This window comes from Canis lupus, chromosome 16, assembly GCF_011100685.1.
Source record: "Canis lupus familiaris isolate Mischka breed German Shepherd chromosome 16, alternate assembly UU_Cfam_GSD_1.0, whole genome shotgun sequence".
NCBI lineage: Eukaryota > Metazoa > Chordata > Mammalia > Carnivora > Canidae > Canis > Canis lupus.
In genome coordinates this window covers 7026970-7054939 of record NC_049237.1, presented here as the reverse complement: position 1 = coordinate 7054939, position 27970 = coordinate 7026970, and the positions used below count along the sequence as shown (strand labels likewise).

The 27970-nt window shown below is 39.6% G+C and overlaps 2 protein-coding genes across 5 annotated transcripts; one reads left to right on the top strand and one right to left on the bottom strand.

Moving 5' to 3' along the window:
• Nucleotides 1–52: 52 nt before the first annotated feature.
• CLEC5A (C-type lectin domain containing 5A) lies at nucleotides 53–27555 on the bottom strand. 4 transcript variants are annotated; one of them, XM_038559366.1, is made up of 8 exons: nucleotides 27336–27554; nucleotides 26746–26844; nucleotides 25861–25920; nucleotides 24369–24428; nucleotides 23918–24054; nucleotides 20547–20650; nucleotides 13024–13059; nucleotides 53–792 (listed from the first exon to the last, which is right to left on the bottom strand). In XM_038559366.1, the coding sequence occupies exons 2-8, from the start codon at nucleotides 26822–26824 to the stop codon at nucleotides 546–548; spliced, it is 723 nt and encodes a 240-aa protein (XP_038415294.1). In that variant the 5' UTR covers nucleotides 26825–26844; nucleotides 27336–27554; the 3' UTR covers nucleotides 53–545. The 4 variants fall into 4 exon arrangements, with proteins under 4 accessions (XP_038415294.1, XP_038415295.1, XP_038415297.1 ...); XM_038559369.1 differs by lacking the exon at nucleotides 53–792 and adding an exon at nucleotides 8326–8563 and having other exon boundaries at nucleotides 27336–27551; XM_038559367.1 differs by lacking the exon at nucleotides 24369–24428 and having other exon boundaries at nucleotides 27336–27555.
• Nucleotides 3318–4262, top strand: OR9A4 (olfactory receptor family 9 subfamily A member 4). Its single transcript, NM_001388858.1, has one exon. It carries the CDS (start codon nucleotides 3318–3320, stop codon nucleotides 4260–4262), a length of 945 nt encoding a protein of 314 aa, NP_001375787.1.
• Nucleotides 27556–27970: the final 415 nt, after the last annotated feature.

The following is a 27970-nucleotide window of genomic DNA, read 5'->3' as shown; positions in this document are numbered from 1 at the left end:
GAAGAATTGGAAAACATTTATCAGCATGTTTATTAGAAAATAATTAGTGATTTCATAATTGAATATTAAGCAATCATGTAAAATGTGATTCACATATCATTGTTAATATAGAAAGTTTAATACACATACAAGCATAAATACACACACATAGATGTATATCAGAAGAAGGTAGCTGGATAATATATTTACTAAAATATTATTTACTTAAAAATCGTACATATGGATATTCTTAAAAACACACAGAATATGTCTGTATGAATACACTAGAAAACTCTAATAATAACTTATAGTAATATTTATCTCTAGCAGATGGATCAGGAAAATCAAACAGCTGGGGAGAGGGAAATTTACACTTTACCTTATATCCCTCCATTTGTTTTGAAATTGTGATCTGATTATTTTACGAAAAATGATGGTTGGTTCTCAAGTTGTAAGAGTCAATATTTTAAAAGTGATTTTGCTGTGTTGCCCAGTAGCTCAGCTGTGCTTACTTTCACGTAGTATTTTGTTGTTGCTTCTGAATTTTGTTTCTTCACTTTCACCCCTCAATTTAGTGGCACAGGGAGGTGAGCTGAGAGCATTTGAAGATCTAGAAGAGAAATATATGGCTGAACAGCCACAACTGGATGCATGTTGGAGGGCCTGGTATGGGCTGTGGCATTAGCGGGATGTGAATTTGGAGTAGGGGATAGGTCTTGTCTCTCCCTCTCAACAGGCCCCCAGCACTGTGGACAGAGGATATGTGGTGGAGACTGTGCAGAGATCCTCTGGGAAGAACGTGCTTCGTGAAACCTTGGGAAGATGAAGAAGTAGATGTAATGAGCTCTAGGCTTTTGAGGTATGTCTTGGAGCCATGAGTGGAGTCATCATCCTGGGGGTAGCTTAGGCTCTGTAGGGCTACATGGAGTCAGGGCAAAGCACAGAGCAGATCAGGGGGCTGACTGTTCACAGCTTGGTGGTTGTGCTGAGAAGAAGGCAGTCTGGACTCTGAGAAATTCCTGACTAGGAGTTTTTAAGTTTGCTCAACACACAGAACTTTTCCAGGATCTAAAATGTGATTATCCTCAAGAGAGAAGAGTAAAAGGTTCTCCAGCTTTTCCTTAAGTGTATCCCTAGTGTGTCTCTGAAAGTGTGCAAATTATTCCTCAGTGTATAACTGTCCTTGGAGACAGGTCAGGTAGAGAAAGAAGGAGGCAGAGCGAACGAAGGAGGGGGAGATAGGCAGATTCCTCTCAGCAATACTTGTGGACTATTTCTAAGCTCCAGTGTGTGGATGGTGTCTTTGCCATGAGTGGAGACAGCAGGAGCTGCCCCTGCCTCCCTAGCATGTCTCTTTACTAGCCAAGGGTAGCCTGGGTTGATACCTGAAGAACAATAGACCTTTCCAGTCCAATCCTCTTCTCTGGAGGTGGGTGTCTGCCAGGTATCCCATTCAGTGAAGGAGAGAGTAGAAGGGCATCATCATGGGAGGGGCGGGGCTTGGCTGCATTATAGAACAAGAGTCCTAGAGCTTGAAGAGTGGATTAAGGGAGCTGCAGAGTACATGGCTCTCCCTCAGAGCTTCCTCCATAGCAAAAGGCAGGTTGATGGGGTCCAGTGCTGGTGATGCGTACACTCTCTGCTATCACCTAAGTCCCTGCTCTATCGTCTGTCTTCATGTCTTCCTGGTATCTGCTTGCCATCATGTCAGGGATCTCCGGGAAGTGAGACTGCAGGCTGAGTGGGCAGTGCTTAGGAGGAGAGTGAATGGAGGGATACATATCCAAGTTGGAAACTCCTTGTTTCTTCATTGATTTCTTCCTTGATCTATTAATTGATATATTCATTTAAAAATATCTCTAGAGTATACACACTTTGTCTGACTCTGTTCTTGTCACAAGTGGCAATATAAGTAATATAAACAACTTGCTTCAAGGTACTTCATTGTGATGTGGGATTTTGGGGATAAATTAAGAAACAAATAAACATAGCATATGATTTGAGCTATTGATGAGAGCCAATAAAAAGAAAAAATATGTCTTAAAGAGGTTAGAGAGTGAAATTGTGCATGTACTTTTTGGAGGGGATGAGCCAAAAGGGCCTGTGGAATGGACATCTTTGGGCAAAGACTGGATGTGGTGAATGAGGGATTCCAGACTGCCTGAGGAATTCACCATGATGTCTATGAGTGTATTCTAACTTTTTCATTACCCTTTGGCCCTGGAGAAAAGAGAGAGTCATAGATAAGCAGACGTGCTCTTTTGAATTTTCGAAGATGCTCTATGGGACTGACCCCATGGCAGTTTGGTTGGAGAGATAAGCTGCCCGTTTGGAGGTCTTGTCTCCCTTTTGGAACCAGAGATTTGAGACCTAGGGGCTATGGAGGATTTTGCTTCTCTATCACAGGTGTTTTCTTGTCTTCTGATCCAGGTTGGAAACTGTATGACAGGTAGGAATTTATTCTGGTACCCGCCCCTCCGTGTTGTCAATTACTGTCCAGAGGAATCAAATTTTTTATTTATAGGTTACTAATGGGGAGCTGTAGAGGGTCTTTCTGCTTGGAGAGACATATTTCTGCTTGGAGAAATGAGTAATATAGGATGGCTTTCACCATGAGGATAAGGAGGAAGTAGTGGATAATCACCTTCAGGGATCCAGCTCTCCAGGAGTCAGGGAAAGACTCAGTGTTTTGTCTTAAAATACTCTTAGCTTATGACAATATCCTAGATAGGTCCAACTTGCTAACAACAAGAACAACAATATAATTGAGGCAGAACTTAACATGAATATAATGCAAATAAAGGCTATGTTTAGAGGTTACAAAGAAGTCATCATGTCTGGCTGTCATTGGCTAAGATTTGTATTAGCTATGCTTATATCTCTTGAAATGTAGCAGGATTTTGCAGCACATACCAAATATAAGAGGCAGAGAAGACACTTTAGGGCATTTGAGATGGCAGGGTTAATGGTATAAACAAGCACACTGAGGTCAGGAAAGAGGACGAGGTGGCAGGTCAGAGTAAATTTGGAGGGAGGATGGCCGGTGAGTTGAGAGAAAAGGGTAGAGACAGGGGTGGGTGGGTTTTCATGCCCTGAGTGTGGTATTGGTGGCTATTGCTCATGTTCTTGGGCATTTACATTTACCTTCATATATGATACATGTTCTTCATAAAACATTTAATACCAATCTTGTATTGATAATAGGAGCATTATGTTGTGGATTCTAGCAGTAGGATATTTTTCTCAAATTGGAAATGTCTTTAATCTTTTTGAGATCAGAAGCCTGTTTTCTCTCCTTTGCTCTTTAGATTTCCCACGGAACAAGAGCTCAGAACTAAATGTTGGGGAATCAGTCTAGTGCCACTGAATTTTATCTCCTTGGCTTCCCTGGCTCCAAGGAACTACACCATCTTCTCTTTGCTACCTTCTTCTTCTTCTACTCAGTGACATTAATGGGAAACATGGTCATCATCTTGATTGTGTGTGCTGATAAACGTCTGCAGTCCCCCATGTATTTCTTCCTTGGTCACCTCTCTGCCTTGGAGATCTTGGTTACATCTGTTATTGTGCCTGTGATGCTTTGGGGGTTGCTGCTCCCTGGGATGCAGACGATATCTTTGGCTGCATGTGTCACCCAGCTCTTCCTGTACCTTTCTCTGGGGACCACCGAGTTTGCATTACTGGGAGCAATGGCTGTGGACCGTTATGTGGCTGTCTGTAACCCTTTGAGGTACAATGTCATTATGAACAGCCGCACCTGTATCTGGGTGGTCATTGTGTCATGGGTGTTTGGTTTCCTATTTCAAATCTGGCCAGTGTATGCCACATTTCAGCTTACGTTCTGCAAATCCAATGTGGTGAACAATTTCTTCTGTGACCGAGGGCAATTGCTCAAACTATCCTGCAACAATACTCTTTTCATAGAGTTTATTCTATTCCTAATGGCTGTCTTTGTTCTTTTTGGTTCTCTGATCCCTACAATCATCTCCTACACCTACATCATCTCCACCATCCTCAAGATTCCCTCAGCCTCTGGGCGAAGGAAAGCCTTTTCTACGTGTGCGTCCCACTTCACTTGTGTTGTGATCGGCTATGGCAGTTGCTTGTTCCTCTATGTGAAACCCAAGCAAACACAGGCGGCAGATTACAATAGAGTGGTTTCCTTGATGGTTTCAGTGGTTACTCCTTTCCTCAACCCTTTCATCTTCACCCTTCGAAATGACAAAGTCATAGAAGCCCTATGGGATGGAATGAAAAGATGCTGTCAACTATTCAATAACTAATCTTTTTTCTTAATTATTATGGATTTCAGGATACTCTGGAAAGTACTTACTCATCTTTGAGCTGCATCACAATCATCATCTAGTAATATGGGTGCAACAAATGCCTTTTAAGTTATGGCCATGGTTTTTAATATTGTTTCTTGTTACCCAAAAATTCACTTTATTTTAAAGATCTCTCTCTCTCTCTCTCTCTTTCTCTCTCTCTCTATATTCATATATATATCTCATATATATATATTTACAGATGCAGATCTACATACTGTTTCCTAGTTATGATCATTTCATAATAAAACTTTTAAAAATTAAATGTAAAATTATATGTGTACTATTTAAGTCTCTGAACAGGAAAGGCTAAGAAAAATATTCTCCAACTGCAGAATGGGATGACTACTGGATTCTAGGTCACTGAATCGTCTTCCCATTCTTCCCATATAAATTGTTCTGTGCTTTAGGTCCTCTGACTGGGCAAGCTCTATGTTTCTTCCCTGGATCAAACATATTCTCTCTCTCCGTCTTTTACCAAGACAAGGAGACTTTATTCTTTCAATTTGATAAATATGAGATTTCCTATATCAATGACAGAAATGCAGACCTAAGGTAGTGCCTCTCAAACTTTACTGTGTATTTCAATCAACTGGTGGTCTTTGTTGGAACATACATTCTAATTCAGTTGTGTGAACTAAGTCTTGATAGTCTACATTTCCAACCAGCTTCAGCTTATGTTGATGCTATTGTGGGAGAAGGACTTCCTCTGCCCTTGGTTTTCTGTCCCAAAGTTCTATTGCCTTAGTACTTATCAGCATATTTTCTTGGCTGTCAGAATTTAGAAAATGAACTCATTCCACAATTAGGGACACCTTTACCCTCCCAGGAGTGGTTGTTTTTAAATACAGACACATCTCTAATTGGTGGACTTCCTCAGCGTGTGGGAGGGAGAGCTAGGTAAGGTGGCATCGTCTCACCTGACAGCACCCAGATCATGGTGCATGCTGCCACAAAGGACATGGGACAATGGAACTGACCTGACAAGGGAGGGCCGGCCCTGCTGGGTCTCTGGGAGCAGGGGCAGTGAAATGAGGGCAGAAGAAGAGGCAGCATCTTATCACATTCTCCACTCCTTTCAGATCCATGTTACCTGGCCCCTGCTTCCTGCCCCCTTTAGTTCTTGATCCTCTCCTGCTCACTTTCCTTCCTGATTCCTCTTTGTAGCTCTCTTCCTGTGGCTCAATCCCGCATTTCTGGGTTCCCATTGCCTTTCCCCCTCCTATACCCCCCCACAGACCCAAGCTTACTGTTCTGTCATCCAGTTTCCCACCAGGCAGCCCTTGTGCCTCTTTCCCAGCACTGCCAACTTCTCTCACTCTTCCCCTAGTCAGCCTGACTTTGGTCCTAATCGGTGAATCCATTTCCTATGTTATAAGCACAGTTTTATCCACTAGCATTTTTGCAATAATCAAATACTGATGACCAAATGGGCTATCACTGGTGACTGATTCAATAAATTGTTTCATTCATACAATGAAATAATAAGCAGCTATAAAAAGAATAAAAAAGCCCTTTCTGTAATGATCAGAAATGATCCCCAAGCTGTGTTGTTAAGTGAGAAAAGCAGAGCGCATTGAACTTAGAATTTAGTTTTGCATAAAAAAGGGGTAAAAATAACACCCAGTGCTCATCCCATCTATGTTGGCAAATTGAACACCAATAAAAAATAAATTTATAAAAAAAAATAAAACACAAATGGAATGAGACAATAAAAAAAGAGGGTAAAATAGTGTATATTTATATTCGGTTGTGGACAATATTGTAAGAAATTAAGAGGTGGTTACCGGTGGGATTGTGGTGGTGGGAATGAGCAGATAAAATGGAGAAAGAACAAGATTTTTCACCCTTTGCCTTTTAATATTCTCTTTATTATTTTTGTAGCCATGTATAGGTATTGGCTATAAAAATAATTGCATTTCATTTATCTGTTTTAAGGGATGTAGTAATTTAACCTCTCACCTTTTTATTTGTTTATGCATTTATTTTTTCTCTTATTCAGAGATACCTGCTTATTTATATGAATACCTTTCTCTAACTGGAAGGCATTTGGTAAGTGGAGCCTTCTGTTAAATTTAAATATTTTGGGAAATATTTCTGGAGCATTATATAGAAACTATGAATGCAAGAAAATATCAGGTGATGGAGACCTGTATAGAAGTGACTATACACTTTCTTGAACTTAGGGCCTCGATTAGTATGTCTGATAGGGAAGAAATATCATCTCAGCAAAGAGGAGAGGCTGTTTCATTCTAAAAAATCTTGCTCTGGCACACAATACTTACTTACCTGTGTACTAGGTACTAAGAGTTAGAGAGACCTATCCATCTAGGGCTCCATACTCGAAAGCAGTATAGCACTGGGGATAAACACTGGTGAGGCCCAGTGCCTAAATTCCCTTATCCCTAACTTTCCAAGCAAAAGCTTCTTCCTATGCTAGATGCTTCTCTCTACTTCCCAAAATCAATTATAGAAATCCCTGGTTTAGGGATTCTTGAGTGGCTCAGTTGGTTAAGCATCTGCTTTCATCTCAGTGAGAGAGCCTGCTTCTCCCTTTCCTCCCCACTCTTACTCTCTCTTGCTATCTCTCTCTCTCTCAAATAAATAAATAAAATCTTCTTTTAAAAAAGAAATCCTTGGTTTATATGTGTAATGCAAACAATAATAATAATATTAACAACCAATATTTCATATTCTGCATGTCAAGAGCACCTTTCACATCTAGCCCTAGGGATTTCCTGTTGATTTAGCTAAAGTGGGACCTACTTGCATCCAAGTCTGTACATGGAAAACCCAGAGGTTCTGGGGAGTTACTCCCAATTGGATGTAATTTGATCAATGAAAGTAGAAACCAGTAGATAATTTTTCTCCTTTTCCCCTCTGAGCGACATGAAACACAGTTTATATATCTTCTAAGGTAAGTAGTTCTAAAGATCAAGCAATTTACTATTATTACCCAGGCAACTCTGGCACAGAGACAGTAAGTGACTCATCCAGGGTCACATTGTTTATATGCAAAGGTCCAGGATCCACCTGAGTACACAGGTGGTCTGGCTCCAGTTTATTTTCTTAACCACTATGCTAGATAGTCTACATTGCTAAATCATGAAGTGCTAATTGTATATCTTTATCTGAACTACTTGTTATTTGTTCTTGTGTCATTCAGGATAGTCTAGGTTATGTTATAGTAACATATAATTTCAAAATCCTTGTATCCCACAACAACAAAGTTTGTTTTTGTTCTCATTATTTGTCTACTATGGGTCAGTTTCTCCTCTGCTCCTTTATTACAGTTTAGGTAAATGGGGCAGTCTCTAATTGGGACTTGGCTGGTCTTGAGATAGTGGGGAAGAGTATGGTAAATCATGGCCAGATTTCATTCACCTAACTCAGTAAAAAGGCCAAACCTGCTGTCAGTAGGAATGCCTAACTTCAATCCAGAACTATAAAATTGTATATATCTGAAAAAAGGTAACATTATATGTTGCAGTTTTCTTTGATTGTTATAGTCTGTTTCTTCTATAACCTAGATACATACTTGTAAGTAGTTTAAAGATGGGAAAAAATCTCACAGAACATTGTTTTCAATCCTAAGTGCTTAAAAACCCATCACCTTGGGAAACTGGATATCTACATGCAAAAGAATGAATTTGAACATTTACCTCACACCACATATAAAAAATTAACTCAAAATAGATCAAAGATGTAAGAGCTAAAATTATAAAACTCTTAGAAGAAAACATGGGAAAAAATTTCCTGACATTGAATTTGGCACTGACTTAATGTATATGATACCAAAAGCACAGGCAACATAGTAAAATTAGAGAAATTGGACCTCATACAAATTAAAATCTTTTGTGCATCAAAGGACACTATCAGCAGACTGAAAAGGCAACCTAGAGAATGGGAGAAAATGTTTGCAAATCATTTATCTGATAGTGGACTTGAATCCAGAATATATAAAGAACACTTATAACTCAATAACAAAAAACAAGCAACCCGATTTGAAAGTGGGTAAATAATATGAATAGATATTTCTCTAGGGAAGATATACAAATGATGAATAAGCACACGAAAGGATGTTTCACATCATTAATGATCAGAGAAATATAAATTAGTACCACCCTGAGATAACACTTCACACACGGTAGGATAGCTAGCATCAAAAGGTTGGAAAATAACCGGTGTTAGTTGGATCCCAGATAAACCAACGGTGGGAAGGTGTCATGGTATGGCCACTTTGGAAAAACTTTCAGTTCCTGAAACAATTAAACAGAGTTATCTTATGATCCAACAACTTTACTCCTAGGTCTATACCCAAGAGAAATAAAAACATTCATCCACACAAAAAACTTGTTCATGAGTGTTTATAGTAGCATAAAAGCCAAAAGATAGTGACAACCTACATGCCCATTAGCTAATGAATGAATAAACAAACAGTGGAGCATTATTCAGTCATACTAAGGAATTGTGATATGTACTACTGCAGGGATGAACCTTGCAAACATTATGCTAAGTGAAAGAAGCCAGTGACAAAAGGTTACATATTATATGATTCTATTCATATGAAAGTCTAGAATAGGGAAATATATAGAGACAGACAATAGACTAGTGGTTGCTTAGGGCTGGGGTAAGGGATGCAGGGATAGGTTGGGGATAGCTAAAGGGTGCAGGCTTTCTTTTTGAGGTTATGGTTGCAGATACCTGTGAATATACCAAAAACCACTGACTTAAATGGGTGAATTTTGTGGTATGCAAATTATGTCTCAATAAAGTTGTTAAAAATAGTATGTTAGATGATGAAAAAAGTTCTGTGAAGAAAAGTGAGCTATGAGCATATAGGACCATCTGTTGAGGGACTCCTGAAATTTTAAGTAGGATTGTCAGGGAAAGCTTGAGAGACTGAAGTAGTGAGCCATGTTACTGCAGCAGCAAACAACAATCAACTTTTATTTTTATGCATTAGGGTCTCAGCTTTTCCAGGCTAGGCTCAATGGAAGCTCTGTTAATCACAGATGGGCTTATGTATGAGCCCAAGGATTGGAAGGCAGTCGGCTGACCTGGGCTGGGGCCATACTGATGTCTCAATTAGGGCATCTCTCCCCTTCTTCCTGGCATGAGCTGACTTACCTGAGCCCTTCTTGCTATGACAGTGGCAGAACACAAGAAGACACAGATGGGAACACCAAGCCCTCCTAAAGCCTGGGTACAGAACTAGCACACTGAAGGTTCATTCTCATTCTGTTGGTCAAAGTCAGTTATGTGGAAGAATCCAGAATCAGCGCGTGGAGAAGTACGCCACTTGTGGAAATGGAGGTAGGAAAGTGTTGACCAAGACAGCCTTAATGTTTCTCTTTCCTGTCTGAACTTTAGGCAGCCTTCTTCCTGACTCCAGACCCTTGACCTCCCTTTTCTTAGATGATTTACTTTAGAACACTTATCATTGCAAATTCTTTTTCTGGACCTTTTTCAGACTCAGGAGCAGCGCAGTGTGCTCACCCTGTGGATCAGCATCTCCCCACTAAGGTACTTCAGTGATTTTTCTAATAGCTCATCTCAGCACTTAAAAACTCTCCCATTCGGGATCCCTGGGTGGCGCAGCGGTTTAGCGCCTGCCTTTGGCCCAGGGCGCGATCCTGGAGACCCGGGATCGAATCCCACGTCGGGCTCCCGGTGCATGGAGCCTGCTTCTCCCTCTGCCTATGTCTCTGCCTCTCTCTCTCTCTCTCTCTCTCTCTCTCTCTCTGTGTGTGTGACTATCATAAATAAATAAATTTAAAAAAAAAGAAACTCTCCCATTCTTTGTTTCAGTGGAGTTGGGTTCAGGCTGTGTTCTGACCCCTACCCACCCACTACAATAACCTCAAATAAAGTCTCTTGCCTGTTTAACTTTGTCTGGGGAAACTTTTGCTTTGATAGGTGAAGAGTGAATATTTTGAATAGTCTAATTTACCACAAAAACCACTACAATAATGTAGTCTAGAGATGGTCATCACTTGAATCAAAATGATAGCAGTGAAGGAGTGCAGTGGTCTATTTGTTGACCCTTGAACAACATGGGTTTGAACTACATGGGTCCACTTATACAAGGATTTTTTTCAATAAATATACATATAGTGCTGTAAAAGTATTCTTTCTTCCTTATGATTTTTTTCTGTTTTACCTAATTTTAATGTAAATTATGATTTCCTTAAAAACATTTTCTTCTCTCTACTGTACTTTATTGTGAGAGTACAGTATATAATACACATAACTTACAAAATATGTCTTAATCAATTATTCATGTTATTGGTAAGGCTTCTGGTCAATAACTGGCTATTAGTAGTTAAGTCTTGGGGGAGTCCAAAGTTATATGTGGATTTTTGACTATGTTAGAGGTCAGTAGCCCAACTCCCGAATTGCTCAACTGTACATTTTTTTCTCCCTTTCTACCTATCATCTATCTATTTAGTCCATGTCTATCTAGAGACAGTAGGATTTGTTTGGATGTGATATGGAAAAAAAGGATGGATTAATGATTATATATTTTTTGGAAATAGTTAACTGGAAGGATAAAATTCTGTTAACTTAAGTAGCGCTATGGAATCATCCTGTTTGGGGAGAATATCAGGAGCCCATTTATGAACAAACTGAGTTTAAGATGTCTACTATTAATAATTTTTATTTATTTATTTATTTATTTATGATAGTCACACACAGAGAGAGAGAGAGGCAGAGACACAGGCAGAGGGAGAAGCAGGCTCCATGCAGGGAGCCCGACATGGGATTCGATCCAGGGTCTCCAGGATCACGCCCCGGGCCAAAGGCAGGCGCCAAACCGCTGCGCCACCCGGGGATCCCGATGTCTACTATTAAATATCTAAGAGAATATGTTGAGGAAGCAGTTAAATCTAAAGCCCTGGAGTTCAGGGCAGTTTAAGCTGCATATAGAAATGTGAGTCAAGTGAGTGTAAGTGGTATTTAAGTCTATGAGAATAGTTGAGTGACCAAGGGAGGAATATAGATAAAAAGAAAAAAAATAATGTAAATGACTAAGCCCTGGGTTTTCATGATTAGAGACAGTGAATAGATAGGAATCAGCAAAGGAGACTAGGAAGTAGTGGCCACTTGACTAGAGGCAAACCAGGAGAGGGTATCTTGAAAGCCCATTGGATGATGTTTTTTAAGGGGTTGATAAAGTATGTCACAGGGCCCTGAGATGTTAAGTAAGGTGACACCTAAGATTTGACCATGGGATTAGCTATTTGGAGGTTATTTGATGACTTTGATTGACATTGTGATGACCTCAGAAGAGAAGTTCTTATGAAACACTTTCTCTAGCACTCTTGAACTCAGGGAACATAGTCCAAGTCTTTTATACCCCTAACTTCTGAGTGTTTTACTGATCGTCATGCTTTATTTGAAATATACATCCCCTAAGGACGCCCATGGCTCCTCTGATGTCATGACTTTTTTTCATTCCTCTGAGCCTGGATGTGGTCGAGGTGTCCTTTTGCTTGTTATTATCTGCTCATAACCATTATGCATTCCCCCCCACTCCTTGCTTTAGGTATTATTTAAGTTTGAAGCTGTTGCTCTACCAGCCACTTTTTTTCCTGCTAGTTGCAGTTATCTGCAAACTGCCATTTAAACTAAATTTTTGGAGATTTTAATATCTAAATCACCATCATCTTCTATACTTCTACTGTTAGCTAATTCTGGTTCCCATCACCTACAGCTCTCTTTCTCATTCATTCTGTTACAAATATACTAACCTTCTTGGTATTTCTTAAACACACTAAATACAGTTTTGTTCCAGGACCTTGTATGCTCTTTCCACCAGTTGGAATTACCCAAGTTATTTTCAGGAAGCAGTGTCTCACTTCCCAGAAATTACTTCTTCGAAGTCACCTCAAGGAAGCTTCCTCTAAACACTAACTGAAAAATAACAAACTTCCACCTTCACTCTGAGAGTCCTTGTCCACCTATCATTCTTCATTTTTCTTTTTTTCAAAGATTTTATTTTTTTATTCATGAAAGAACACACACAGAGAGAGAGAGAGAGAGAGAGAGAAAGAGAGAGAAAGAGGCAGAGACATAGGCAGAGGGAGAAGCAGGCTCCATGCAAGGAGCCTGATGCGAAACTCGATCCCGGGACTCCAGGATTCGACCACGGGCCAAAGGCAGACGCCAAACCACTGAGCCACCCAGGGATTCCCATACTTCATTTTTCTTAATAGTATTTATTACCATCTAATATATATATATATATATATATATATATATATATATATACTAATTAACTTATTTATTGTTGGCATCATCCCACTAGAATGTATGTTTCTTGAGGGTAGGTACTTTGTTTTATATTCTCCTGTATCTTCAGCACCTAAAAATAGTGCTTGGCACTAAGTTTTTGAGAGATTAGGTAGCTTCTCCAAGGCTTCTCAAATAGTAAATTAATAGAACAAAGATTCTACCAAAGGTGTCTAAATAAAAATGTATGTTTTTAACTAGTACACTCGACATCCTTTTGGCGGTATCATGGTAATGCAAGACTAGTTTAGTAGGTAAATGATGCAGTATTAATCAGAAACCAACATACAAGAGTAAGAAGAGGGATATTGAACATCATCTGTCTCTACCTTCAGGGCTTTGGAACAGAGAAGCAAAGCTCCAGGCAAGATGGTAGCTAAAAGGGTAAGGGTCAGAGTGAATTATCCTATAGTAAGTGACTTACATATTCGGAGAAGCAACTGGTGGCAGGCTTGGTTTACTGAAAATCATAAGATAAATCATGTTACATTATCCTGAAGTATTGATTTCATTGATTATAAGTAGTTAAACATTGTGCATATGAAAGAAAAAATATATATATGTATATATGTATAAAGCATATACATATATATATATATCTACTAAATTTTGTAATAGACATTAAAGAAGACCTAAGTAAATTAAAATATATGTCAAGTTCAAGGATGGAAAGATTCAACATCATAAGCATGTAAATTATCCCCAAATTTATCTATACATTCAATACTATAAAAATCAAGATTCCAACATGATTTTCATGGGAATTGGTAAACTGATTCTGAATATTATTGGGAAGTGTAAGTGGCTAAGAATATTCGGAATTTTTAATATTTTATAAAAATGAAGAAGCAGAGAGTGGAATTTACCCTACCAGATATCAAGGTTTATTTTGAAGCTGTAGTAGTTAAGACAGTATGAATCTAAAGAATAGATGAATTAATGAACAGAATGAAATAGTGTCCCAAGATAGACCCACATAATATAGATCATTGGTATGATAAAAACGAGGAAAGGAAGAACAATACATGGAGCTGGAAAAAAGTTATTCATATGGCAAAAAGTAAACTGAAACTATATCATATCATATACTAAAATCAATTCAGGATGGATCAAACTCAAATATCAACACTTAAACTGTAAACCTTTTTGAAGAAAATTTTGGTGAATATCTTTAAGGTTTTGGCATAGAAAAAGGGCTTTTAAACATTATACAAAAAGAGTTAATATAAACGAAAATATAGATACACTTAACTTTATTAAAACTAGGAACTTGTATATTAAAAGACGTCTTAGAGGTGGCAAAATGGCAAATTACAAACTGGGAGAAGAAATTTTCAATTAACATAACAAACAAAGTATAGTATAAAGAACTTCTAAAAATCCTTTTAAAAGTACCAACAAGTCAGTAGAAAAAATAGGCACATATTACAAATGCACATTTTATAGAAGAGCAAATATATACAGTCAATAAACCTATAAAGAAATATTCAGCTACATTAGTTGGGATAGAGACTGCTAGGTAATCACCAAACATTTCCTTTTCTTTTTGTACACGTAGGTAAAATAAAATTTCTACTCTTTCCTGCAGCTAGGAGTGGCCATGTGAGCGAGTTCTAGTCAATGGTATGTCAGTAAAAGTGATGAACACAACTTCCACATCTAGTCCCAAAGACTTCATGCATAATCCTCTCTCTCTTTCATTTACATCCTTGAGGCTATATGTTGAAGGAATAAAACATTCCGTCAACATAGGGCCCCGAATGAACCTGTGGAGCAGAGCCTGCACCACCAGTAGGCATAATACATGACTGTACATTAATAAAAAATAAAACTTTATTTTGATTAGCCACTGAAAATTTGTAGTTTTCTAGAACATCTAGCACTACTCTAATTAATACATTAATAATTAGGGGAAAAATTAAGGCCATATGTCAATAAATATCAACCTCATATATTTCTATTATATATTTGTGATGGGACTGAAAATTGATGTAATTTCTTTGGAAACTATTCTGCATTACCTAAAAAAAGTCAAAACTTATATACCCTATACCTCAACATTTTTCTTTTCAGGATAAACTCAAGAGAAACTCTTGTGTATGAACACCAAAAGAATGTTCATTGTAGCACGGTTTACATTTGCAAAAACCTGTCAGAAATCTGATTGCACACCAACTAGAACAGTCATGGTTTTTATAGTCACACAATTGAATATTATATAGTAGTCAAGTTAATGACTCAACAATATGAATGAATCATTTAACATTAAATGAAAAAAAAAAGAAAGAAAACAAGTTCTTGGAGCACCTGGAAGGCTCAGTTGTTTAAGCATCTGACTCTTGATTTTGGTGGTTCAGGTCATGAGATGAGCCCAACTCAGGCTCTGCACTCAGTGAGGAGTCTGCTTGTCCCTCTCCCTCTCCTCCTGCCCCCACCCCTGCCTATCCCCAACTCATGTGCTTCCTCTCTTTTTCTGAAATAAATAAATAGAAAAATATCTTTAAAAAAACAAGTTCTAAATGATTACTTACATCACAATGCCTTTTTATAAAGCCAGAAAGAATACATAAAATGAGATGAAAATGACTTTTTAAAAAACTGAATGATGAACACAGGAATCGTAATGGTGGTTGCCTATGTTGTGGAGAGATAGAAGGGTGGAATCAGAGAAGACCACAGAAGTAAATATAAGCTGTTGTAAAGATTCTAGTTTTCAGAGATACCTGGGTGTCTCAGTCAGCTAAGTGTCTGATTCTTAGTTTTGATTCAGGTTTTGATTCTTAGTTTTGATCTCAGGTTTTGATTCTTAGTTTTGATCTCAGGGTTGTGGTCTCAGGGCTGTGAGATTGAGCCCTGAGTATGGAGCCTGCTTAAGATTCTCTCCCTCTCCCTCTCCCTCAGTCCTTCCCCCCACCCCCGACTCGCCTGCTTTCCCTCTCTCTCAATGAAAAAGATTCTAGTTTTCATGTTCAGTAGTTTCATGAGTGTTATTACATATGTATTATATATAGTTATATATGGGTATCTATATATGTATACACACACAGACATGTACAACTATAACAAAACAAATACACAAAAGAATACCATGCATGTGCCAATCATGGGAAGGTCTTATGAAGGATTTTGATTTCAATCTTTGTACCTGAAAGTTGAGCAAGATGATAGCTTGAGAGATACTCAAATACCTCTGCTACTGCAGACTCACTGGCCAGTAGTAAAGATACCTGAGGGAATCATGGGTGCCCCCTGCCGGAGTCATAGTCTTTATGAGAGGCTATGGTAAAAGTGGAGGGTCAGACATTTAGTGCATTATTACTGAGCCCCTGCTAAGGGAGACTCAGGAATTGAAGCAGGACTATTCAGAATGCAAATGTCACCAGAGGATATGGCTTTTGAGGGTGGGGATTGGCAACAGGAGGGCAAATAGGCAAAGGTTACCTCTACCTGATGTTTTTAGTTGTGAATCAGTACTGGTGTGTCAACATCTGTGGACAGGGGTTAATGACTTTGGTCATGGGCCCAACAGCTCACAGACAAGATGGGTAATGTAAGCCAGAGCCATGGGAGGTATGGTTTTGACAGTCACAGAATTTTTGAAGCACCTTTTCCTGACTTGGGCATATTTTTATTCCTATATTGTAAATGAGTAAACAGAAATTCTGAGAAATTAAGTGGCTTTCCTACATTCAGCTTTTAGCTATTGAAGAGCTCCTTCTTGGATAAAGATCTCAACTTCAAATCTTCCACAAAGTGCTTCCCCTATTGTTCATGGCTACTGAGGGACATAGTGGGAATTTTACTTAATATACACAAGAATTTTGTGAGGAGGGGTTACTGCCTCATTTTATAAGTAATGAAATTAAGGAACAGAAAGAGTAAGAAGTCTGTACAGATTTATATCACATATTGGAAGCAAAGCCAAACATTCTAATCCATGGTTTACTAAATTTCCATTGCATTAAAAAAAAAAATACCACTGCTGCCCAATAAGGTCACATTTATCTATGCTCTTCAGGATCCAACAACACCTGTACTCCCCAGTAATGAATTTAAAACCGAAGGGTCCATATTCCCTATATGCTACTTACCCCCACCTCAGCCCACTGGGCCTCTTTTAGAACTTTCATAGAAGTATGTCCTCATCTTGGGGAAAATTTGGGCTGTCTACTAGGGAAATTACTACATGTCTACATTTCCTGACTTTGGAAGTCTGAAATTTATTCTGTCACAAAACAAGAAGTATGGCAACCACAATTCTCCCTTCTCAAAACAGAACAGTTGGGGTTTTCTTTCTGTTGTCTGGATTCTGGGGCTTACACTTGGTGTATAATTCTGTTTATTTTTTTATCAACCATAGTCTCAGCCTCTCGCCACTCCTCAACTGCAGCATTTATTCTTTGCTAACACCACATCTGCTCCACCCCAAACAAATTATTTCTGGTAACTTCCTTCAAACAACTTCTAACACTTAATATATTACCTCATTAGCCACGCCAATTGGACAAAAATTATGAGACCTAGGAATATAGAAACAGAACCTAGTATTGTAACTAAAAATTAAACATTAATTTTCTTTGACACACATCTGATGATATACATAGTCATTGTGGTATGTTGTCATTAGACACAAATGGTGAACAGTTTACTTAGGTGACTATAATTTCTATTAGTTTTACTACAGTCTTCTCTTATGGTTTAATTCTTGTTACTCCAAACACAGAGGCATGTCACTTTTACTTTCCATTTACTGAAGAGAGTATGAAGTTGATGTTTTGTTGCAAGTGCAGAGAATTGCCAGGATGCCCCCAAGACTTTTTTGCTTTTTTCTTGCCTTTCTTCCAGTATGGCCAAATGAACTCTGCTTCCTCTTGCATATGATTGCCACTTGTCCCTGGTGTTCCCTCTCTACTCTCGCTACTGTAGTCTACTTCTTGCCTACACCCTATGTTTCCTTGAGCAGTCCTCTTCTGTTTTACTCCTTGGTCAACTGGACCAGTTCTGGGTTGGTGTGATGCCAATCAGTACAAGGCTATAACATCTTTGGGTCATGAGGCTATACCTGGTAGCAGGGTCTCTCTAAACTGCAGGTAGGAGTATCTTGTGATCACTGGGGGACAGGAGACTCCTATAAATTCTTAAAATACGCTTAAAAAAGCATGGTCAGGTAATAAAAACCCACTAAAATGGAGATTCAGGTCAAGACCAGGAATGTTTAAGCTTGAGTGTCAATTCAGGGCTTTGTAGAAAAATATTGATAAAAAAAAAAGAAAAATATTGATCAATTTGCTTGGTCATCTTGGCTGTCTGGTTTCTTTCTTTCTTTCTTTCTTTCTTTCTTTCTTTCTTTCTTTCTTTCTTTCTTTCTTTCTTTCTTTTTCTTTCCTTCTTCTTCTTAAGGATTTTATTTATTCATGAGAGACACACAGAGAGAGGCAGAGACATAGGCAGAGGGAGAAGCAGGTTCCCTGTGGGGAGCCTGATGTGGGACTCGATCCCAGGACCCTGGAATCATGCCCTGAGCCAAAGGCAGACGCCCAGCCACTGAGCAACCCAGGCTTCTCTGTCTGGTTATTTTCAAAGGGATTTCCTGGAAGATTCCTGTCCTGGCTGGACCCCTCTCCATTCCTGTGAACAATGCTATCTCTGCTCTAAGCTTGGCTCCAGGCCTGGCCTCAATTCAGCCTGAGGAGGACTCTGCTATCCCACTTGGAGTGTAGGTCGGGAGCATGTGAACAAGGATCTCTTAGGAACAGAGATGAGGTCAGGGAGCTGAGTTTATCTCTCTTCTATCCCTGCTATTCTAAATAATGTTTTCACCTATTGAGTCTGCAGTTTCTCCCCAGTAGTAGAGGCATATGTTCTGAGGATAAAACGGACCCTGGCAACAGCCTAAACCCTGTTGATCAGTCAGAAATACTCAGTTCTGTGGAAACAGACCTTGCCATTGTATTAACTGAGTTGTCTCCATAAAATGACCCTGTCTCCTGAGCTAGCACCTAATCCCCCAGAGCAGAAGATCATTTCCCTACATGGGCAAGGACCTCTCCTAGTAGATAGATGGAGAAAGGAGTCATTGACAGATGCCTGGTACATATCTTTTTTTTTTTTAATTTATTTTTTATTGGTGTTCAATTTACTAACATACAGAATAACACCCAGTGCCCGTCACCCATTCACTCCCACCCCCCGCCCTCCTCCCCTTCCACCACCCCTAGTTCGTTTCCCAGAGTTAGCAGTCTTTACGTTCTGTCTCCCTTTCTGATATTTCCCACACATTTCTTCTCCCTTCCCTTTTATTCCCTTTCACTATTATTTATATTCCCCAAATGAATGAGAACATATAATGTTTGTCCTTCTACGACTGACTTATTTCACTCAGCATAATACCCTGGTACATATCTAAAAAAAGTCACAGGTGTGACGCTCACAGGAAGTGGAGTCTCAGGGGATTTGCTGGCCTAGAATGGGGAGTTTGCCTCTATTGTGTGTATGTGAGTCTATTTGTGGAGGGGCTGGAGCACTAGCCCCAAGGATGAGTTAGGGAGCTCTGTTAGTGACCTGTGGAGACTGACACACTAATTTGATGCTCTGTGTGTCCTGGACCAATCCTAATTATATTCTTTTGCTTTCTCCATAAGTGTATTTGTTGTTCTTGTCAGAGGCCACAGAGAACTGCAATCATTTGGCCTCCTTCTCACAGATCCAGCGGAAGTTGACATCACAAGGTGCAGCATCATATGTATTTGTTAGGCCAATGGTCACACAGTTGAAGTTCTGATGCTGATTGGTAATGCTAAATGGGAGAGAAAGTGTGGTGAAGGCCCATCATTTCAGTCCTGCTTTTTACTGATCCTCGTCCCCAAATCCAGCTCCACACTCGCCCTTTCCTGTGAGCTCTCCTGTGAGTGTTTGTGGACTCACAGTCTTGGACTAACTCACTCTTGTACTTGGTTAGAAATACCACATCTATCTTTTGCTCTCAGAAATAATGTTTTAATACTGTATGCACTACATTCACAGCAGGAGGGCCAGGAGGAGGAGGAAAGAGGAACCAGCTGGCTTTAGAAGAAAGTGTACTGACTTTCTACCACTTTTTCTGTCATTCAATCTGACTGGAAAGAGTCGGGTTTCATGGAAAGATCATTACTTTTGTAGTCGAGTGCATGTGGAATTAAAATGTGGCTCTTCCATTTCCCAGCTTGGTGATAATCAGTACATTTTTAAGCCTCTCATCCTCAATTCAACTGTTAAATGGAGATTAATAAAAGCATTTTCTACAGCTTCTTTGTGAATACTTTAGGAAATGACATGAGTAAGCACTTAGCAAGTGACTAGCATTTAGTAGACATTGAATGAATCTTAATTTCCTCTTTCTGTGAGAAGCCCCAGTTATAGATTGGGGAACTGACTTACATTCTGTCTGACAACATCTTGATACATACACCAGGAATGTCATGTTCTCCACCAATGCTCATGTCCATGGAATGACACATAGAAGATATCTCTTGGGAGTTAAAGCTCATAGTTTTATGGCACAGACGTTTGCTAATAAGAACTTTAAAAAATAACCTTTATTTATATAAAGAAGACCCATCTGGGGAATTTATAAGAACTTAGTAATAAAGTATGGTCTGTGGGTTAAATGAGACTTATGAGATACATCAAACAAATGGAATGTAGATGGATTTGTTTGGATTTTGATTTAAACAAAATAACTCATTGTATGAATAAATACCCTTCTACTTACAAATGTTTGATATTTTTCTTTATAAAAGTTTACAAAAAAATGTGTCTCTCGAAATAGATGGGTGGAAGTAAGGAGAGGAATAAAACAAAAAACTAAGTCTCAGCCTTTGTGTTATTCCAGGACAAACCCACTGAATCTCAGGTCAGGTTTCTTTAGGCGACTAAGATTCTCAGAAAAAATGTGAGATATTCACATACTTGCCATTGAACACGGAGTTGTCTATCCAATGCCATCTGTTCTTTTCTTGCTGGTATAAGCCAATAAAATACTTCTCAGCACCAGTTTTGTCCTGGAGAAATTTCTAGAAGTTAACCAAAAATAAACAGTTCAACAAAAAAGGTGTTTTTTTTTTTTTTTCTTTCTTTTTTTTTCTGCAGTCTCCCTTTGCCAACAGGCCCTAATTATATCTGATTCTGGGAACAAGAAAGTCTGGTAAGAGACTCTGGATCTGGCTATAGCTGCCACTCACATAACCCCTAGAGTTGTTTTCAGTAGATACGGAGCGCCAGGATCACCTGGAGGTCTTGTTAAAACACTGCTTGCTGGGCTTCTGGTTCAGTAGGTCGGGTGTAGGGGACCAAGAGTTTACATTCCCAACAAATTCTCAGGGATCACACTTGAAAAATGAAGAGGAAGGATACTGTATGATCTAAAAGAGGGCAATTTGAAATATTTCTTTTTTTATTTGGAATGCCTCTCTGCATAGAAGTATTTCATTGCCAGAAATTTTACATTCCAAATGAGGTTGGATCAAGTGAACTTCTTCAATAGTTAGCAAGGGAATACAGTTAGGGAGTTTTAAAAGTGTGTTGAGAAATAATCAGTGTTTTTTGAGTATTTGCTAAATTGACACAAATCCATGTTATCATAGTTTCTTTATTAAACTCATGAATCACAAATCATTCCAACTAGAAGTCTGGGAGTCCTTGGGCTCTTCCCTGTACTTTTCACATACCTCCTATAATCAATAGGTATCCAAATTCACTTGGATATTCCCTCCATACCCAGAGTTGTTGCCTTTATTCCTCCTTTTCCAATATTCTCCTTCCCCCAAATACCTCATTTCATTATTCTTTAAAATTATTGTCTCGTTTAACAAAGATTTCTTGAATGTCTGGTGAGCTGTGGTCCAAGGCAGGGGATATGAAAGCAAATTAGTGTCTCCTTAAAGAAATTATGATCTAAAACAAGGGTTGGCAAACTATAGCCAGTGGACAAAATCCAGACTTTAGCCTGTTTTTGTAAATAAGGTTTTAAGGAAACACATGCAGGCCCATTTTTACATGTCATCTATGGTAATTTTGAGCCACAAGGGCAGCATTAAGTGGTTGTGATAGAGACCTTATGACCCAACATACATAAAACATATACTATATGACCATTTAAGAAAAATTTGCTGACCCATGGTTTAAAGTACAGGTTCTTAACCCTTAACTCTTGCACGAAGTCATGTATGATTACCAAGGGGATCCCTGAGGCTGTTGGAAATTTATTCAAACTATCATGCCAATATGTTGTTTCTGGGATTCTATAGATTTCTGGAGATTTCTATAGATTTTATCACCATTTTAAAATGTCAGTGATTCCAACATGGTGAAAATCCACAAGTCTAATAAGAGAAGATAGAGGAGTTAACCAGCATGGCAACGAGGTGTCCCAGGTGGAATGCTAGGGAATATGTACTAGATAGAGCATAGGCAGAAAGGAAGAAGTGATCAATTCTACATGGATTTGGGGTTTTTCTAGAAAGACTGTAGATGAAGTGATCCTGGAGATGGACTCTGAGAGATAGCTGTTTGTCAGGAAAACACAAGGGGACGGCATGGGTCAGGACTGGACTTTCTGGAGTGGAGAGATTTGGATCACAGGTAGTTTGCTGAGCAGTCTGGGGCATTTTGAGGGACTGCAAGCTGCTTAATGTGGTTGTGCAGAGGTAGAAGGGAGGTGAGTGGAGAGATAAGACTGGCAAGAAGGCGGATGCTAGACTGTATAATGCTGGAGAAACCAGACTTTAACCCACTTTAATTTGGAAAATGGCACAGACAGTTTAGAGTTTTAGAGATGTTATTGTGTGGATTCTATGGAGGATAGGTAAGAAGGGGCAAAATCAGGGGCAAAGAGATGAGTTAGAAGAATTTGGAAGAAATCCAGGTGAGATATGAAAAATTTGCTGTGGGGAGAGAGGAAAAGACTTCATTAGCAGCTAATTTAGGGGAGAAGAGAAGAGGTAAAGTCTCAGAAAACCATCGCATCCAATCTTGGGTGGAATGACTGCTCACCAATACTTGGAATATAAAAGGAGAAACCAGTTGAGGCAAATATAATTTGGCTCAATTTTGAACATGGTGAATTTTTGGTGCTTTTGAAACATCAAAGTAGATTTTGATATTCTGTTTGGTCCAGAGAAGACTCACTGGGGATACCGACTTGAGATCACTAGCAAACCATTGGTGTGATGAGCTTTTAATGGAGAATGCCAACAAAGACACTTGAGATGCACCAGAACTTGAGGGTTGAGTAGAGGAAGAGGCTGTAAACTTCCTCTCTCAAACCTCTTATTCCTCTCTTCTTTTCTCCCTCCCAACCCTCCTGCCATTTTACTCCTGGCTTTCTACTGTAAGGCATTTCCCCTTTCCATCTGTGTACTCAGCCTCAGAGGATCTGTAGCATCCTGACCCTTGCTCTTTGTTGGACACCTGTTACCAAAATTCAGGAAGGGCCCTTTTATGAATTCTCCTCAACCACAGGAGGACTTTATAGAGTAGGAGTGAAAGATGGAGGGCAGAGAAGCTGGCGTACAGTATCTCCCACATGCCTAGCACTCAGCATATGCTTAGGATTTGAAGGAGAGGCAACTATAAACTTAAATAACTTATGATCTAAAATTGATTAGAGTGTGGGTTTTAGAGCTAGTAAGATCTCAATTCAATTCCGCCCTGTCACTTAAAAGGTATATGACCTTCTAAGGTCAAATTATTATTTTGTGCCCTAGCTTCCTCATATATAAGATATGGATAATAAAACCTCCTCAGAATCGTTAGGAGGATAAAAAGAAATAGTAAAATAAAGGATTTTGCATTGTGTTAACCATCTTTATTATCATAATTATACACTGCAATCCCAATTCTATGACCTGATTCTTTGGTGTTCATATGGCTAATTTTGTTAATTTGCATCTTCCTTATTTATGAGGCTGACTTGCATGATACATTAAGAGCTCACGTATATGAAGTATTCTATAAGTTTTAAGCAACTCTTAAACACATTTGGGGTTATTCCCTGCACTTTAAATATCCTGGCCCATCCTCAGGATACCAGTGCACCACTAAGCCTCATGGGAGACACCAAAAGTGTGGATTTCCCTCACTCAGGATGATCTGAGGAATATACCCCACTGCTACTGAGAAGAGTCTCTCACCTTCAGATTCAGAGCAAGGAGCTGGGACTCTCAGCCAGCCACCTCCCCATTCTTCACCTCTACCCTGCCCCTGTCCACTAATCAAGTTGCCCCACCATCTACACCTGCTGTAGGGTGGGCTGCTTTACTGCATCATCCCAGTGCTCTCACCAGTTTTTCTGGTGTGTCGACAATGGCCAAAGTGGATGCTTCTCTTTTGCAAAAGTCCCTGCTTTTGTTCCAAGACAGTTCAAAAGGGGACAACCAAAAGCATCTTCTTTGAAGAAAATACCACGTCCTGGAGCAAGCTAAATAAATCCAAGAGAAGAGAGTATAGGATTAGTAGTTTGAAGTGTGAACCGTGGAACTGAGTCAAACCATAGTGAGGCTTGAGTTTCTTTATAGCAGTCATATCAATGTAAATCATTTTTAATCCCGAAAGAAATCCCGTGCAGTCTAGTCTGAGTTTTCCTGTGGACAGACTGAAGGGGATGAATTAGAAGGTCTTTATGTCCCCTTTGGGCAAGAAAGTTCCATGAGAAAGGAGGCAATGGGTAAAGTGCCTAAGAATTCAGCACATAAAGACCTGGGATGGAGAGGAGAGTATGATCATGCAATTTACCTGTTCTAGAACTCTCTGTGGGAACTGAACTGACATCACTGCTCCCAAAAGTCGGTGACACTGAAACAGAAGCAAAGGACCTGGGATATTGGCAGACACAGAGGGAGGTGAACATCTAGAAATTTCCTATGGACAGAGAAGAGTCCATTTGTTTCTTTAAATATAAATAAGGGAGTTGATAGGCCTCTAAGAAGCCTCATTTTTCCTAGGAGCACTGTCTGGCCAAATGGACCCTGCAGTGGCTTTGGAAGCTGGTGAAACCCCTTCTTTGGTGCCCAGTTATTTGTCCTGTGTGGCTGAGGACCACTTTAGTTTACCCAGACACCACATCAGCTACTTCCAATGACAGGAATGAAACATACCAGTTAGTATTCACTCTTTATTTCAGTTCCCAGTTCAAAGGTTCTTTGTAATATAAAATAACCTGGTTTTTAGGAGAAGCCATGTGGGGATTATAACTAAACAGAACTCCATAAATAAATATTTCATGAATTGCTTCCATATAGCTCACTGTACTGGGAGCCTCAGTTGATAACAAAGTTGAACAAGAAATTATCTCTCTCTTCAAGATGTATGTAGCAATAAATGTTTTAAGATGAAGTGAGAGGGAGGTCCTTGGATAAGCTTTAAGAGGAGGAAGGTTTAATCAGGAGAGCCACATCTCAATCATCACTTTATGCCCCTTGACTTCTGGCATGGGGCCTTGTGCTTCATAGGAGATGGCTGACTGATAGCTCCTGTTCTTATTCTTCTATTGTTGGTCAGCAGAGCACTTGGAACACAAAAAAGTGCTGAATACAATCTTTGAGTTTTACTGTGGGACACAGGTTGGGGTTTTTTGTTTTGTTCTGGTTTGGTTTTGGGGATTTTTTTTCTTGTATAACAATTCCTTTAGGTGTACAACATGTCAGAGTTTATAAAGTCCTTTCCTATGACATTACAGTGATTATATACCAATCATCCTCATACCCAGAAGAAAAATCAAGGATCAAAAATTTTGATCAGCTTAGTCTGGGTTTCCTATCTATAAAAACAAGGGAATTAATTAGAAGATCTTTTTTCTTTTTTTAAATCTCTGAGTGTACTGCATTTATTTTTCCCACTTTATTGAGATATAATTGGCTTAAAACATTGTGTAAGTTTCAGGCATACGAGGTGATGATTTGATTCATGTATATGTTGCAAAATTATTAACCACAGTAAGGTTAGTTCTAATCTCCATCACCTCACATAATTACCTCTTTTTTTTTTTTTTGGAGTGAGAACATTTAAGATCTACTCTCTTAGCATCTTTCAAGTAGTGTATAATAGAGTATTAACTATAGTCACCATGCGGTACGTCAGGTCCCAGAACTTATTCCTCTTATAGCATATCTTTATGGACCCTCCCTGCAAATGAATTTCTTGAGAAAGGAAGCCTTGAGAAAGGTCTGTAAGAAGTCTGCACACATGAACTGAGAGGGTCAGAGGAGATCATTATCATGTACATTACCTCTTCCATAGATCTCAGTGGGAAGGAGGCTGTCTTCACTTCCGCCAAAAATCTGTGGGACTACAAAGAGAATCAACTGTTGGCTCAGCCCCAAAGGTGGCGGTAGGATGAATATAACAAACTACCCCCCCCCCCCCCCCCGCCCCGCCGGGGCTGCTGGGGCACCATGACTCTTACTGTGAGATCTGGAGCTCTCTGACTCAGGTCACCAAAGGATGCATAGATGGGATTTTTTTGCAAATGTGTTTACTTATTCATATTCATATTTCGTTCCTGCTCTTTTATATGGCACTCATTGTGTCTTCAGTTTGGGTCAAAGGGAAGATGCCTCTTACCTAACTGCTGTCTTTTACTCACATTTCCTTCCTCATTTATGTTCCCCACTGGTTCCTGGGGCTGGAAAAGATTCTTGCAGCTATGGAAAAACCCTTTCCTATGAGGCCTCTTCTAAGCATCTGGATGAAAGTTTCTGTGGACATAGAGGGAAATTTCTCTCCCAGTAAAATCCCATTACCTCATCATGCTGCTCTTCAGCCTTATCATTGGGTTGAACTGGCACTGATTTTCAAGTTTGAGCAACAGTAACAAGCTGATGAGTATTTCACCTCAGATTGCCCAGCTAACACTGCAGTGGCAAAACCTTCATGTGGTGTTCTAACCATCAGATGCTGGCCAGTTCTGTATCTCCAAGGAAGACCGAGGAACCTGGCCCATGGTGTGTATCGGGGAGTGAGAAGAGTATCGTCAGTTGCCCCTACACTGGGTTGTTGCCCTAAGGTGGAAAGACTTAAGCATGTAGCCTTTATAGTCAACTTTGCATTCTGAGAGGAAAGTCAAAGAATAAGAGAGAATGTGGTTGGGATAAGAGGTTGCTCAAATACTCACAATAAAGCAGAAATAAGGTCATCCCAACAATTTTAAGCACCACTATGGTAAGTACAGAGATGATCATGTGCCAGTTCATGATGGAGGAGCTGAGGAGACCTGTGGGGATTAGAGCACAGTCCACTTTTAGGATCTGGGAGAAAAGAAAGGCTTCTTTCAGCAGGACACATGCCTTTCTCAGAGCACCCCTGGAGGGCTTGGAAGGCAGGTGTGCCATTGACAGCTAGCTTTAAGAATGAGATCCAACCCATGCCTAGAAGACACACAGGATCTTGTACTGATTGGGAGCCTTTGAACTTGGCATGGTACCTCTCCTTCACCCATATCTTAGCTCTAGATTTTAGCCCTCTCTAACTATGGCCTCCTAAACTCTGTCTAATGGAGTAAATCCTCTCCTGGACTTTGAGAACCCTTAGCTTTGAAATGACCTTGTTCTCTAGGAACTTCTCTGTGGTATTGGCCATACTGACTTCAATTGTCAGAAGTCTCAGTCTCCAAAAGACTATGCCAGGACTCTGACAGACAAGACAGGTGTCTTTTGGCATTGGAAAATCTGTCAACAATTGTACAGTGAAGACAAACAGACTCACCTGCTCTCTCTTGGGAAGGCTGGCCTAGTTTTCAGGTGAGGGTCTTCTCGGTGGCCTTATGTTTGGTGTGGGGGGCAGAGGCACCTTCAGAGAATATGGTCTTCTGTTCAAGCACTGCCCTTCTTTCTTTACACAGTCTCTCTATCTTGGCAGCATCCCTGAGTAAAGGCCTCTTCCTGTTCAGTGTTCTTGGCAATGGGAGTGGGTGGCGCAAGGAGGGGAAGGGAGTTTATAGCCTCTGCAAGAGGAAGCTTCCTACCAGAGGGTTTCTAATACAGGGGAACATTTTTTTTAAAGATTTATTTATTTATTTATTTATTTATTTATTTATTTATTTGAGAGAGAGAGTAAGAGAGAGAGTAAATAAAAAAAAAATGCACAAGGTTTGGAGGAATGGTGGAAGTTGAAGAACAAGTAAGGCTGGGGCCCTTAAGCTGACCATCGGCTTTCTCTGACACCTCTCCTCATCTAGGTCTGGGTTTGGTCCCTTATGTCTATGCTCTTACAGTACCCATGTATATTTCAATTATGCTGTCTTTTTTTATTTAATTTCTTTTTCCTTGTTGATCTCGATTAGCTCATTGAAGCAAGAGGTATCTTTTACTGCTGTATCCCAATGCCCTGTATAAGTCCTC

Excerpts from the sequence above, each read along its gene's own strand:
- OR9A4 (NM_001388858.1), top strand. The coding sequence starts at position 3,318 with ATGTTGGGGAATCAGTCTAGTGCCACTGAATTTTATCTCCTTGGCTTC.
- CLEC5A (XM_038559366.1), bottom strand. The coding sequence starts at position 26,824 with ATGAACTGGCACATGATCATCTCTGTACTTACCATAGTGGTGCTTAAA. Across the intron at positions 25,921-26,745 it reads GACCTTATTTCTGCTTTATT|TCCCACAGATTTTTGGCGGA; the intron begins GTGAGTATTTGA and ends TTCTCTTTGTAG. Across the intron at positions 793-13,023 it reads CCAGTTGCTTCTCCGAATAT|GTTTCACGAAGCACGTTCTT; the intron begins GTAAGTCACTTA and ends CATCTTCCCAAG.